The following is a 13,444-nucleotide window of genomic DNA, read 5'->3' on the forward strand; positions in this document are numbered from 1 at the left end:
GTTCTAGACCCATCCAAGTCCTGGAGCCAGAGGGACTGCATCCAAGGATGCTGAGAAAGCTGCCTGATACCTTTTCAAGGCTGTTCTCACCTCTGAAAGGTCACAAAAGCACAGAAGGTCCACAGCAGTGGGAGGCAAATACTGCACCCATCTGTCAAAAGGGTAGTCTAGGAAAGCATAGGCTGCTCAGCTCCACTGGACTCCTTAGAAAAATCATGGAGTGAGTCCTCTTGGAACACCTTTTTGGGTACACAAAGGAGAAGAGGGGGTCTGGAAAGAGTCAGCGTGGATTTGCCAAGGTTAAATCATGCTTGACCAGCCTGGTTGCTTTCCATGATGGGTTTGTGAATAATGAAAGTTGAACATAACTAAACAGTAATTTGCTGTAGGCTTTGTAAAAGGATAAAGTAGGAATTTACTTTTCTGCCTGGTCATACGTTTTCTCCTTAATTCCTGCCTTTTGAGGAAGTGAGTATTGAAGTTGGGTATACACACATGAACTCTCTGGAATTAGTTAAGTATCACTAGCTTTCTTCATGTTCCCTCCAAATACATTATTGCTGGTTTAATTTTGTTTAAGGTTGTGGATATACTACAGGTAACTCCTGGAGTTATTTCTGCTTCAAAGACAGACAAGTAACTAATTCAGTCGCAGAAAAACCTTGGAGTGAGATAGAAATTTGAATACATGTGTTTCTGTCTGACTGAGTTTAACAAATTGGTTGAGGGAAAACACATAAAGCATTCTGATGAATGCACTACTTCCAAGATATTACTCTTATCAAAAAAGGAAAAATTATAAGCAGCACTGGATTATCTCAGCCATGTCTTCATGTGCTGTCACTTAGTTAATTTCTCAGTGTAGAACTGAGCTTAGTGTTGCAGAACTTCAAGTAGTTCTGTTGTAAAGGTTGTCAAGTTGGACTCTCTCTTGCTTTTCCCCTGCTTGTTCTTATGGAACTTGCTTACAGGGAATTGAATTCACGGTTTTGGGGGTCATTGTTTAGTCTCTTCTGTATTTCATGGCTGGTTTCTTCAGATAACTTAGTGCAGGTTTGCTAATCTGCATTTTTCTCTATGCCTGAAATGACCAGTATGTGAGTGTTCCTTGAGAGCTTCAGCTGACAGGCAGCAATTAAGCCTCAAATGTCCTAAAAGTGACAAGTATGGAACAGGTAGCACAGTGTTATTTAGTGGCCAGAGCCAGCTTCTAGCTATAAATGCTGCTGATAATTGTCAAGTCCTTTTGCTGGCCTTTCCAGCTAAGATCTTTGAGAATCCCCACAATTGTCCCTCAGCAGAAACCCTCTTCAGCCACAGGGTTCTGGTGGAGGGAGCAGGGTGTGCTGACTAATGCCTGTAACATTTATAAAAGAAATAGCTTTTTGTTTCTCACTAAAACCGTGTTATAGTGCTAATTAGATAATTCACGCTATACTTGCTTGCTACAAAAGAGAATAAAATACATACCAGCTCTGTTTCTGAGCCATGCACTTCATTTTTTTTATCTGCCTTCAGCTTCTGTTTGCAACCTTCTTTTTTAGTCATCCGTTTTTGCAATGTTTTGTCATGCCTCGTGGGAAAAGGTCCTCAGAATGTCTTGCTGAGCTGCATTTTGGGTTGTTCACTGCCAGAGAGATTTGGGTTTGCCTGTTCTTTGTAAAAAGCTCCCGTTGTTGGTCTTTGCTACTCATTACTACAAATGAGTAATTGTATTTTAAAGTGCTGTGTAAAACAAAGTAAAACAAAGGCAGCCAGAAAGCAAGCCAGAATAACAGTTCTGGTAGGGTGATTTTCATAGTTCGAAATCTAGAAAATTCTGGTCATGTGTAGGAGGATTGCTGGTTCTTCTTTGAAGTTAAATTTTAGATTTTCATTACAGTAGCTATTTGAGAGTAAAGGGTATGTGGGAGGCATTGCAGTAAGTTTCTGAAACTCCTGAAGCTGAAGATGCAAAAGTGAGTTTTGAAAGGATAAATATTTTACTGTAAGTAATTTATTGAACATGTCTTTAAAAAAAAAAAACCAACAACAAACAAACAAAAAACCACCAACCAACCCTGAACCAGCTGTTAATTAATTTTAATACCCTGCTTGACAGTCTTTTGGACAGACAGTCCACTCTCTTCCAAAGATACCAGTGGTAGGAGTTCTCTCCGTGTTTGGACACATCTTGTGCATAAAGTGCTTCTGATTAAATTGTTACAGTTTTGAATAAAAAGGTATTTTTCCTTCTTCCCTCCCTCCCCCTCCACTTTTTTCTTAGTTAAAGATGTACCTGCTGTGTACATTCTCTCACACTGTCATTTTTTCAGAAGCAGCAGCAGGAGCAGGGGACGGTTTCTGACTTGCCCGTGCAACAATCAGGAGGAAAGAATAACATAATGAAAATTAGTATTTAGGAACTCTCTGAACTCAGAAATTCAGGAGTCTGACAGTATCTAGGCTATTAGCCTGTTTCTGGATCTTATTAGCTGCCAATTACAAGTCCATCTAACTTCTTACCCATGGATTAGTGTGCATCGTTGTCCCAGACAGGAGACTTCCATTGATCATCTAAAAATTTTTTCCCATACCTTTATTTATGTGTGCATGTATAATATATACAAAGAACACATTTAATAAAATGTCCTTAAAAATCAGCTTGCTTTGACGTCCATAGAAAAAGCTGCTGTACTGGACAGTGCTGTAAGCTGTGACATTTGCATGGCACCGTAAACAAGACCTCCCTTCCTCGATGAATTGCAGTTGGTGACCTTGAAGCCATCTCCAGAGCTGGGGATACAGCACCAACTCTGTTCTCCAAATAGACCCGACTGGTTTCTTTTTTCAGAAAGTGGGGGAGTCTAAAAAGACTGGTTATTTTTGGATGACTGGGTGAAACAGTGCTCCACACGCATTTTTCTGCTGTGAGGTTATATATCAGCACTCATTGTACATAAAGCACTTCTTTGCAGGGAAACAAGGATGTTCTCTCCCAGAACTTGAAGGCAGAGCCATTAGCTTTCATTTTATTATTCATTTCTTGCAGTAAGAAAGAGGGACTGATTTCTTTTCTACAGTGATGTCTGTGCCTCAGCAAATCCTGAAGATGGCATTGGCCTCCTGCTTCTTTCTTCATGCATTTGCATCATCCTCCTCTGCGCTCTGCTGCCTCGTTGGCATGTCCTTGGAGGGTTCATTCCTCTCTTCTTGCACCCTAAAACATTGTTCAGGAGTAGAGATGTTAATTAAAACCAGCTAGAAACTTTATTGAAGAGATTTTGTGTTAGAGTGGCTTTACACTGCTCTAAGCTTATTGGAACTGTACCAAACAGAACTCCATAAATTAAGCCTTGCTGGTGATGCAAGAGATGTGTGAGCTCCTTTTTGTTCTTTCACAGCATGTATGCTAATTCACCTCCAAGGTTTTGATTCTACCCCAGAGGCCACAAACGTGGCACTACTGGCACTACTGGACATACTCCATGAGAAGAGATGGGAGCCGCTAGGCTGGAAACCGAAAGGGGAAAGCAGCGCACGCTTCCCTTGATTCCTTTTTCCTCCTGTGCTTTCTACTCCATATGTTGATGCTGGAGGGGAAGTGAGAGCCCTTCATCTGTTCCATTCACTCCTGCAGGCAGAGGCACTTACGTCATCTCGTAGTCAGTGTCCTTGCTCTCCCGGCAGCAGCAGCAGTAGGCCAAGATCCCGATCACTACGATTGCAGCGATGACTCCGCCGATGATCCCGGCGTACAGAGCGATGTTCATGGATGCTGCAGGGGAAGGAAAGCATTAGCCCTCGATGTTCATGGATGCTGCAGGGGAAGGAAAGTATTAGCCCTCGGCAGGGTGGATGATGATCAGCACAATCACTGGGCTTCAAACCCCACCAGCAGGTGTCAGACCTCACTGCCACATCCAGACTGAGTGGAAGCCACATTTGTTTGACTACAGTAGCTGGAGTTAATTCTAGGTAGTCAATAAGTCTGCAGGAGCAATTAGTGACAGGGAGGAGCCCCTGAGTCTGAGCAACTGCTGTACTAATTCTGTGAGTTAGTGAGTGCTCTACTGGCACCAGACCAGTGGAGAGGGTCTCCCAAAGGTATGCAGAAGCCAGATAACAAACTTGTCATTCCCCTCCCTTAACCCTTTGCCTCTTAGCTTGGGTACTTTCTCTGGTCCTGCTCCTCCAGCGAGCAGCCCCATCTCTTACGTGGCACGACGCTGACCGTCATGTTGCAAAACTCCGTCCCCACAATGTTTGTTGAAGTGCAGATGTAGAAGCCAGAGGTATCCGCTGAGACGTTCTTCAGAGTTATTAGTTGCCCTGTTGCGAAACACAAATCCAGTCCAAAAGAGAAAAGAATTAAAGCAGGGAAGGAAGTGGGGACAGCAGCCCTTCAATTCCAGCCCGGGGTGGTTGGAGTGATGAGAGGTACTTAAAGCTGATGGATTGCTCTGGCTGGCTCTGGAGCTGCCGTGCTCATCGCTGGGTTTTAGTGTGATTTGTGGGAGGACAAACGGAAGTGTGCTGTTTAGATTACAGGGAATCTGTGGTATTTGAACATTCCTTTTAGAAAGAAAATTGTAGGTGGAGGGTAGAGAAGTGTGTGTGCTTAGTGAAAGCTTTTTTTTTTTTCGCATTGGATTTTGCTGAGAAATGTAAGATGCCCAAACCACCATCTGGCTTTCAGAACTGGCCCTCTGATGAATTAACTTGTAAAACAGCAAAAACCTCTTTAGTTCTCCAGCTCTTAGGATTTCAGACCTGAATTATTTAGCAGTAGGGGGAAAAGTTTTCTAGTCTGGGAGAGGCCACACAGGCTGTGAAAATAAACGAAGGCAAAGAAATGAAGTGACATGCCTGTTATGATACTGGTGTTTTTTGTCCAGCCTAACAGAGCTCAGTGCTGTAGGCTGAAGCTTAGGCAGTCAGGCAGTCAGCTTTTGTTCGTTACATCTCCAGCTGATGTTTGTATGTGTAGTCCGTGCCTTTTCTTAGGATCAAGGTCCAAATCCTTGCTCTAAAAGCAAAAGACTGAATACTTACCAGGGACTTTCCTGTTTTATTTTCCCCGTGATTTCACTTCTTTCTGTTTAGTCTCTGCTGGCGCCTAGTGCCAGATAGTAGAATAGCATGCAAACTGAGAAATGATGGACTGCATGCTTGATCTTTTTTATTTTTATTTTCTTTTAGTCTCTACATACTGCCTGTGCTTATTTATATAATTTTTTTTTTGGTGCGATGTTTGTATCTCTCAAAGTTGCAGAATATAATTGGAATGTAAATCCTCCTGTTAAATCGAAAGGGAGTCAAACCGGGAAAAATGTGGGTCAGATACTATCAATTTTGGAGTGTCTCCTGACGGGGTTCTGCACACTTTGCAGCAGTAGGACTTAACACAGAAAAAAATTGCTTGTGGCGACAGTCCACCCAGCTTGGGGCACAAGGGGACAGTCGGCTCACTGCTGGGACACGGGTGCTGTGGTGACAACAGCAGTGAGGAGGAAACGGATCAGAGGAGACCCAGGGGAGAGCAGGATGGCAGCAGAAGCAGCAGCTGCTGCTACAGCAAGTCCCGTGTGCTCAGGGCTGTGTGTGATGCGCTGGCACCACTCAGTGGCCAGGGAGGTGAATAAGGTTCGTGTCCCCGGTGATGTTTCATCCTTTGCGAGTTTTGTGCAAGAACCAGCTTGAGTGAGTGTTGAATATCCTGTGGAGTCTCATCATATTTAGTTTACCCCCTCCAGTAAGTTAAACTGGGAAGGGTGGGCTCAGATAGTCTTTCTGAAGCTGGACAGGCCAGTTAAAAACAAAAGTTTAATGGAATAAATATGAGTCCTCTGTCACTGCTATACTTAAAAGAGTATTAAACCCTCCTTTCTCTACAAATAGTTCTACCAAAGGTCCTACCTTGGAAATTCAATTCCCTTTTCTTTACAGATTCTGAGTTAAATTGAAAGCAAATATAATACTTGGGCCTGTGCGTCAGTCCTGAAGAACCAGAAGCCTCTTTTATTTATGCTTAAAGCAGTAACGATGTAACTTTCTCACACCACCTTCCTCTAGGTGAGGAGTCCTCTCTAGAATTAAAGTAGCTTCCAGAGCCAGCTTTTGTTTCCTTCACCCTAGAAAGCGATATGGTCGCTGCCAAGCAAACTGGGATGTAAAGACAAATCAGTTAGAAAAGTCGATGCTGTTCTTCGTGTAGTGCCCCCCTTACACCCAGCAGCTGAGAAGTAATTATTTCTGGCTGCTTCCAGGGAGAGACAGCTTCCTCAGCAGGCGGGAGCTGAAGTTAAAAACTTACTGACCATGCTTACTTCAGATTACAGGGCTTTTCCCCCTGCTGAGTTACTCATGAGCATGTCTTGTATCAAAAGGACGACTTTTCAAAATCCTAATCGGGGAAGGATCTAGAAAAAGCCTGAAGAGTATTTGCATTTCAAAATCTGTCCAGCCCTCATCTGCAAAGAGCTCAGGGACTTGATATCTTTGAATTTCCCTTACCCTCTGTGTTTTCTAGTGCACGGGGCTCATTTCGTACGTTGAAGCTTTTCCAGGTATATTTGGGCTTTGGGGAGCCCTCCTGAGACACGCAGGTTAGATTGATTGTCTGTCCATACTCTGGTGTCCCCAGAATCCTGCAGTCAGGCTTGGATGGTGCAACTGAAGAAAGAAAAAAGGAAGTAGTTTTATTAATTAGACGTAGTTTCTTGTTTCAGCCCATCTCTTGCTAAACAGAGGCTGGTCTTGCATCTACCACCTTCTTCTCAAAGGAACTCCAGTGAATTTGTACCTGTTTTGTTTCTCCCTTCTTGGCACTGGAAAGCCAAGAAGGAATTGTAAGATGCTTTTTGGGGTGTGTCTAATGGTGTTAGGTGTTATCCTTTGATAACTGGAGTATGACAAGCCACAGGGGGTATGAGGAATGCTCTAGAATGAGGTATAGATTACTAGGAAAGCAAACTATACAACTCTAAAGACTGTTTTCTAGAGTCAGGTATCTGAGGGAGTTGCATGCTCTAAGCCTTCCGACCCACTTCCATAGTAGCAGGAAAAGACCAGAGATGGAATTGTGGATGACAACTTCCTTTTTTTTTTTTTTTTTCCCCCCCATTAGAAAAATCTATTGTTTAAATCCACGTGGATATTAGAGGAAGGGCAGTTTTATCTCATGGGAGTGGCTTTGCCTCCATCCCCCTGCTCACCGAGGACGTAGAGGGACAGGACCGCGCTCTGCCGGGGCGGGTCGTTCCTCAGGCGGACGCTGCACACGTAGGTCCCGTTGTCCTCCATGGTCACCTCGCTGATGGTGATGCTGATGTCCCCACTGTCCACGGCACCACTGAACTGGACACGGTTCTCGTAGCCCTCGCCATACTGTACGAGCCCGTCGAAATACCTCGTGACAGCGTCAATCTGGTAGAGAGGGAGGGAAAAGGATCAGTCTCAGTTCCTTCTGTGTGAGTCTACGATGTAACCCGATGAATTAGCCCACTCTTGGGAGCAGCTTGGGAAAGAGGGCCTTGAACTGCGCCAGTTTGACAAAATGCCAGGAAAAACCTAGAAATTCAAAAGGATCTGTGTTTCTTTCCAGACTTCCCTTCTTCCCACCTTATGTGAAATCAGAGACCACTGATTTCTTTTGCTGGGGCTTATTCGCCTTTCCTCTCTGTGGCAGGACAACATGAGACTTGTCCGAGATCCACATGTCAGTCAAGTTCCCCCATGGTTACACAAATTCTTCCAGGAAGGATCTTCAGAGAAGAAACCCTTGGCAGTTCTCACAAGGAGATCTCCAAAGGCTGCTTCCCTTCTCACTAATTCCCAAGAAGTCAAGGAGAACTTTAAAAGTCTTCTTACCTTCAGATACTCCATATGAACGTAGGAGGCCTCAAGAGTCTCTCCATGTACTATTACCATCAACTTGGAACTTTTTATATTGTATCAAAGATATTCATATATATAAATATACACGTATAACACACATACTTAAAAGTATACATATCTTTTTAGAAGGTATCTGAGCATTTAACATACAGTGGTGTATCCTCAATAACCAGTTGTGGGACCAATAGAGGGGAAGAAGAAGGGTGGGGGCTTGCCTAGTGTTGTGCAGGAGGTTCAGGATAAATTGCATCTCGATCAGTGTTTCTGTTCGCTCAGTTCTGAGATTAAAAAAAGTCTTGGAGAAACTACATTTTTCTTCCAACACACATTCCCACCCACAGTCCTGCTTCCATCTCCCCTGCCACCCCCCTCTTGGATGCCCTGCCATGTCTTGCTTTATGATTTACCGGACTGGTGATTTTCTTCCAGACAACAAGGTCTCCGCTGTCAACAGAAGTCTCAGTTTTGAAATTACAGTGGAGAGTCGCGTTCCTTCCCCGCGCCACCTGTATCTGCTTGGCAGGTGCTTCCACAGTGAGGGCACGAGCAGACGCCAGAACTGGGAAGAGAATGAATTCCGCACTCAGAAAGAGTAACAGCATTTTGGGTTCCACCTTTGGTCTCTTTGGCTTTCTCACGTGCCACAGTGACCCCACGTTCCTGCTGTCATCCACGACGTTCCCCGCTGAGCAAGAGGTGGGTGATTGACTATAGGGAGCTGCTGCACAGGATGGCCAAGAGCAAAACTCTGCTCTCCGTTGTGTGTTTTGAGGGAGAAGAGGAAGAGAAGAAGAAGGTTCTTTGCCTGGACATATTTCACCATGGAGTTTAGAAAGATGTTTTGGGTTTTTTTTTCCCTGAACCCTCTTTCAGTGTGACTGACATCCTTTGACAGTTCAGAATATACATAGGGAGACAGATAAACAGATACTGCAAGTGCATCAGCAGTCTTAAAGATTCAGGCTAAACTAACAAACTGATATTGTCAAATTTCAGGGATCAGGAAAACTGTTGAATAACTTGCCTTAATCCAAGTCCATAGAAAAGCGACATTTTGTGCTAGGGAATCAAAACCTGTTCATGCAATGCCCTGAAAACAGAAAAACTTAGAAAAGCAAAGAGTGATTGAAAGAAATGAGGGAAGACTAGCTATTAGTTTTTAAAAATGAGTAAGGCAGTAGTCACCTTTCCCCAAGAACTCAAGCTCCTGCCTCTGGAGCACCGTAATAGTCGGGAGTTGAATAAAACAGAAATCCCTCTGTGCCCTGGTGAAGCATGCAGGGCACAGGGCAGGTGTTTCTTGTACACTGTATTCCATCTGACTTGCTGTAAATTCATCACGTCTGAGCGTTACCTGGTGGGCAGGTCTTAGTTGTTCTCAGAATTGAGATGGACATTTACCTCTGCCCTGCCACAGATGACCTTCATGCCTGTGGGGATCCGTGGTTAAAAACACCTGCTTTCTCCTAACAGTTTGTGTGGGTTCTGTGTTTGGGTTTGTTTATGGTTTGGGTTTGTTTTTATTTAATGGCACCAAACCGAATAATTCGGAAAGAATGTAAATGGCAGGAAAGGAAGTGCTGCTCAGAGGCACTTCCACAGCAAAGAGGGACATGGTGCTGCAAGGAGGAGGGTTAAGGAGGGCACAGATCTATGCTCACCCCTACAAGGGGCCCGCTGCGTGTAGTGGGGAAGGTTTGCTCCTGGAAGCTGAGTCAGTGTTCCCTGGAGAGGAGCTGTCTGAAAAGTTGCCATCTAGCAAACTTCTGAGTCCTCATTCTGCCATACTTTGGCCAAATTAGATCTATAAGGAAGTGTAACATGCAAGAGAGAAAGCAAGGAATGTCTGGGTTGCACCTGGAGTTGCCAACTGGCTGTGAATACCTGCTGGTTTAGACAGGAAAAGCCCACGGCTACTTGCATCAGGTCAGTGAGAGAGAGAAAGCCTTTGGTGAGTTGAACACGACCAGATCCTTGACTAGGAGCAAATGATAGAAAATAACAGTGTAGGGACCCAAAAGGTTTTGTTGCCACTGAGCTAAGAACCTGCAGGTGGCAATTCAGGTAATTACACTGGCACAGGAGTGTACTTTTAGCCAAAGTTCTCATCTTTCTGCACCCCCTGCCACCCAACGAGTCGTTCTGTGGTCTCGCACAGTTCATTAGTTAGGCCCATGTTTTAACCTCTTCCTCTGTGACATGGCGGTGGCGGTTTCTGTTCTCATGGAGGTTATTTCATTTACAGCTGCTGACAGCTCTGAGAAGGAAACCAGCAGGGCAAAGTATTTCTCGAATGCTTTTATTGCAGCCACTCCCAGGTCTTTTCCCTGCTTTGGAGCACCCAGGGCAAGGCCCATGTTTGCGTAGCCCCGGGGCTCTTTCTGACTGTTGTTCTCATATCCCCTTGGTATGAGAGACACCTAAGCTTTCTCTTTGCTTGTTGCAACTGGATAGAGGTGCTTTCCTGCATTTAGGTGAAAAGCACCGTTGTCTGTACTAGAAGATGGAGCAAAACCCATTTCCGGATCCTTTTGTCACTCAAACTGGTTCTGCCAGGGTGGGGTTCACTGACAGGTTAACTGAGCCCTGAGGCAGAGAAGAAACTGCCCAACCCTTGGGCTTCTTTTTCTTCTTCCAATTGGATGACTCAAATCCCTCAGTAAATAAGATCTTTCTGTTTTTTCTGGACATGTCTTGGTTGGTGCAGAGTTGGGGAACAGCTGAACCAAACCCCACGTGGAAGAGACACAGCCCGTAACAACCGAGACTGCTTTTTCATCTGGTGCTGTCACCCCACTGCCCCACTTCTTCTGATGCTCATCTGTTTGTCACCCACATCCTTCTGGATCCCAGAGCTTCCCTCTCTCAGGGAAGCTGCACAGTTTCATTCTGGGATGCTGTTCACTCATGCTGATTTCCTCCTTTCCCTTTCTCACCACATTTCACTTCACAGTCAGCACGTGTAGAAATTGTGGTTCATTTTTCAAGGGTTGGAGTTCTTTTTCTGAGGGAAAACAGAATCTATTCCAAGTATGGCTGGAGGGAGGGGAGGCCAGTTTGGAAAGAACTCCATAGAAGGAGAGAGGACAAACAGAGACAGTGTCACCTAGATTTAACCCTTAGAATTACTTGTTTTGGTGTTGTCAATTAGTACATTTATAACATTTCAAGAAATTGAGAAAGGTTTTATCTCCCTTTACTGAACTTAAGATTTGTACTTGTACAAAGAAAAAAAATGATGTGTCTGCTTTCACATTCCTTCCTAAGTGTTAATAGATCGAAGGGAAATTAATACAGCTAGAAACAATTAGAGAAATATTTTGTTTGCTGAAAAAAATGAGATTCTGATCAAGCAAAATTATTAGTGCTGATTTCTTATGGTAGATTTGGCTAGTGAGAAAAGTAGGAAAAGAGGAAGTGTTTTACTTCATTTTTACAAGGGAATGTTCTGATTTTTAATTCATTTACCTCAGAATTTAGCTAAAATTTAATTCCAAAGCAGGAGAGAGAAAACCTCTTAAACGTGAAATTTGCAGTAAAAGTAAATATTTTGTTTGATTCACAATGGCCATTTGTGTCTTTTCCTGCACCGAGGAGTTCACAGTACCAGTTACTCACACAACTGCAGTGAAAAGCTGTACTGCAGAAGTCAGCCAAGCACCAGAATCCTGATGCAGCACTGCCATGTGCTGTGCAGTTTCTCCACGCAGGTGCAGTGCAGGAATCTGCTGTACCTTCTCCAGAAATTTTTCACAGGCCAGTGTTTTAACACTAAATCATTGCCATTTGAGTTCTGCCCAAACTGGCAAGAAGAGCTTCATCCAACATACATATTTCTGCTCTGAAAAGTTCCCCATCCATAATTTAGATCGAATGAAAGGTGAGAATAATGAAAAAGGAGAGTGAATAGCAATGGTGTTACACAGTTTCCATAATGATCGTGAAATCATGGCCTCTGTTGCATATAGAGCACATCCACTTTTTCTAGTTACGTTAAACTTTCTGAATTTCCTTCTCGTGGGTCTTATCGAAGTGAGGTTTTCAGGATTTTTGGTTAAAAAAACCCAAGCAATTTCCATGAGTGTAACTTGGTCTGGAGCCTGGAAGAAGGTACAGGAACATTGGTAGGAGAAGATGAGACAGGATAAAAAGCAGTGGAACTGAGAACTGGAATTGCTCTGCAAGGGAGAGGTGAGAAAGGGCAAGACTGTGATGAAGGCCCAGGATGAGCAGGCTGATTTACATGCTTTAGTAGGAATCACTGTGTATCCCCTTGGTGTGAGTAATACATAGGGATCACAAGTTGTATCAGTGTAGTATTTAGGCTACAGAGATGTTCAGTACAGATTTATGTATAGAAGAACAGAACTCAAGGACTCAAGGCCAGGTTGAATGGAGCTCTGAGCAGCCTGGTCTGGTGAATGGTGCCCCTACCCATGGCAGGGGGGTTGGAACAAGATTAAGGTTCCTTCCAGCCTAGGCCATTCTATGATCTTTCCACTCCCAGATGAGGAAGTTCCTTCTTCAGAGATAAACACTGTATTTAATGGAAACCAGTAAAACTGCTTTTAAAAGATATTTTCCAGCCTCATGAGGAATAGCATTTTTCCCCACTGTCTTGCAGCTTTAGGATATGCCCGTGTGTCTGGACATTCGGCACAGAGACAGTGCACACACTTGTCTGATCATAAACACAAAGGAACCTTTACTAAACAAAAAAGCAACTCACAGAGTACACTGGAGTGCTCAGACTTTGTAGTGCTGTTTTCTTCTACCCAGCCCTTGAGGACGTAACCAAATTAGTACTTACTTGCACTGAAAATGAACAGCCCAAGTCTTCTCACTGCCGTCCCCCTCATCTCTCCTTTGTTTCACCTCAGGGTGCTCTTCCTTGTAATCTCTAGGTGGCTGGATAAGTAATTGGCTTTAGCTGAATGGCTGCCTTGCAGTGGCATCACAGGTTCACTTCCTCAGTCTCTTTTTAAGTGCTTCTTCCCAGGTCTGCCACTCCCCTCCGGGCCAGAATGACAAGCCGGATCACCAGTAGGCTTTGACATCGCTTGCTGCTCCCTGCCCAGGGGCAGAGAGGAGACTTGTGAACTCCTTCCCTGGCTGTGAACTTTCCTCCACAATTAAACTGCCTTTCCCAGTTTCTCCTAACACACAGGTACGTAAAGCAAGCGAAGGGCCAAACCGAAGGGTGCGGTGAGACTGGGAGTGGAGTGTACAGCACAGCTGAAGTCATGCCTGTGGCGACAGGTGACTAGGGGAGGGTCAGCCTCATTCATCTCAAATATTTATTAAGGGAGCCTAGGCATAGAGTTGAAAAGGTACTGAAGTGTTTCAGCATGCAGGTAGCAGCCCACATCCAGGCTTTAAGGAACTGAGGTGCCAAACTCCACTTACTCCAAATACCCGTAAGAATATGCAATTTATGAGAATTTGATCACTATTGGGTTATCTAAATAAAAGTGAGATGCATCTCAGCCAGGTTTTTACTCTGTTAAGCCTGCTGTTCAGCTGGCCAGTGTGTGGCTTGCACAACAGCTGTAGGTACCAAAGGTGC

General features: G+C 44.2%; 1 protein-coding gene across 1 annotated transcript; it reads right to left on the reverse strand.

Moving 5' to 3' along the window:
• Nucleotides 1-2,318: 2,318 nt before the first annotated feature.
• GPA33 (glycoprotein A33) lies at nt 2,319-12,976 on the reverse strand. The gene is made up of 7 exons (XM_064643512.1): nt 12,689-12,976; nt 8,286-8,437; nt 7,197-7,407; nt 6,496-6,654; nt 4,198-4,311; nt 3,634-3,757; nt 2,319-3,199 (listed from the first exon to the last, which is right to left on the reverse strand). The coding sequence occupies exons 1-7, from the start codon at nt 12,735-12,737 to the stop codon at nt 3,118-3,120; spliced, it is 891 nt and encodes a 296-aa protein (XP_064499582.1). The 5' UTR covers nt 12,738-12,976; the 3' UTR covers nt 2,319-3,117.
• Between the last annotated feature and the right edge of the window lie 468 nt (nt 12,977-13,444).

Source organism: Pseudopipra pipra, chromosome 2 (genome assembly GCF_036250125.1).
Source record: "Pseudopipra pipra isolate bDixPip1 chromosome 2, bDixPip1.hap1, whole genome shotgun sequence".
In the NCBI taxonomy this organism is placed as follows: domain Eukaryota; kingdom Metazoa; phylum Chordata; class Aves; order Passeriformes; family Pipridae; genus Pseudopipra; species Pseudopipra pipra.

Bases quoted from the DNA above. Each gene is read 5' to 3' on its own strand.
- GPA33 (XM_064643512.1), bottom strand. From the start codon at position 12,737: ATGAGGGGGACGGCAGTGAGAAGACTTGGGCTGTTCATTTTCAGTGCA. The intron at 6,655-7,196 runs GTGAGCAGGGGG...TTCTTTCTTCAG, and splicing joins CCTGTCCCTCTACGTCCTCG to TTGCACCATCCAAGCCTGAC. The intron at 4,312-6,495 runs GTAAGGGAAATT...GTTTCGCAACAG, and splicing joins TGCACTAGAAAACACAGAGG to GGCAACTAATAACTCTGAAG.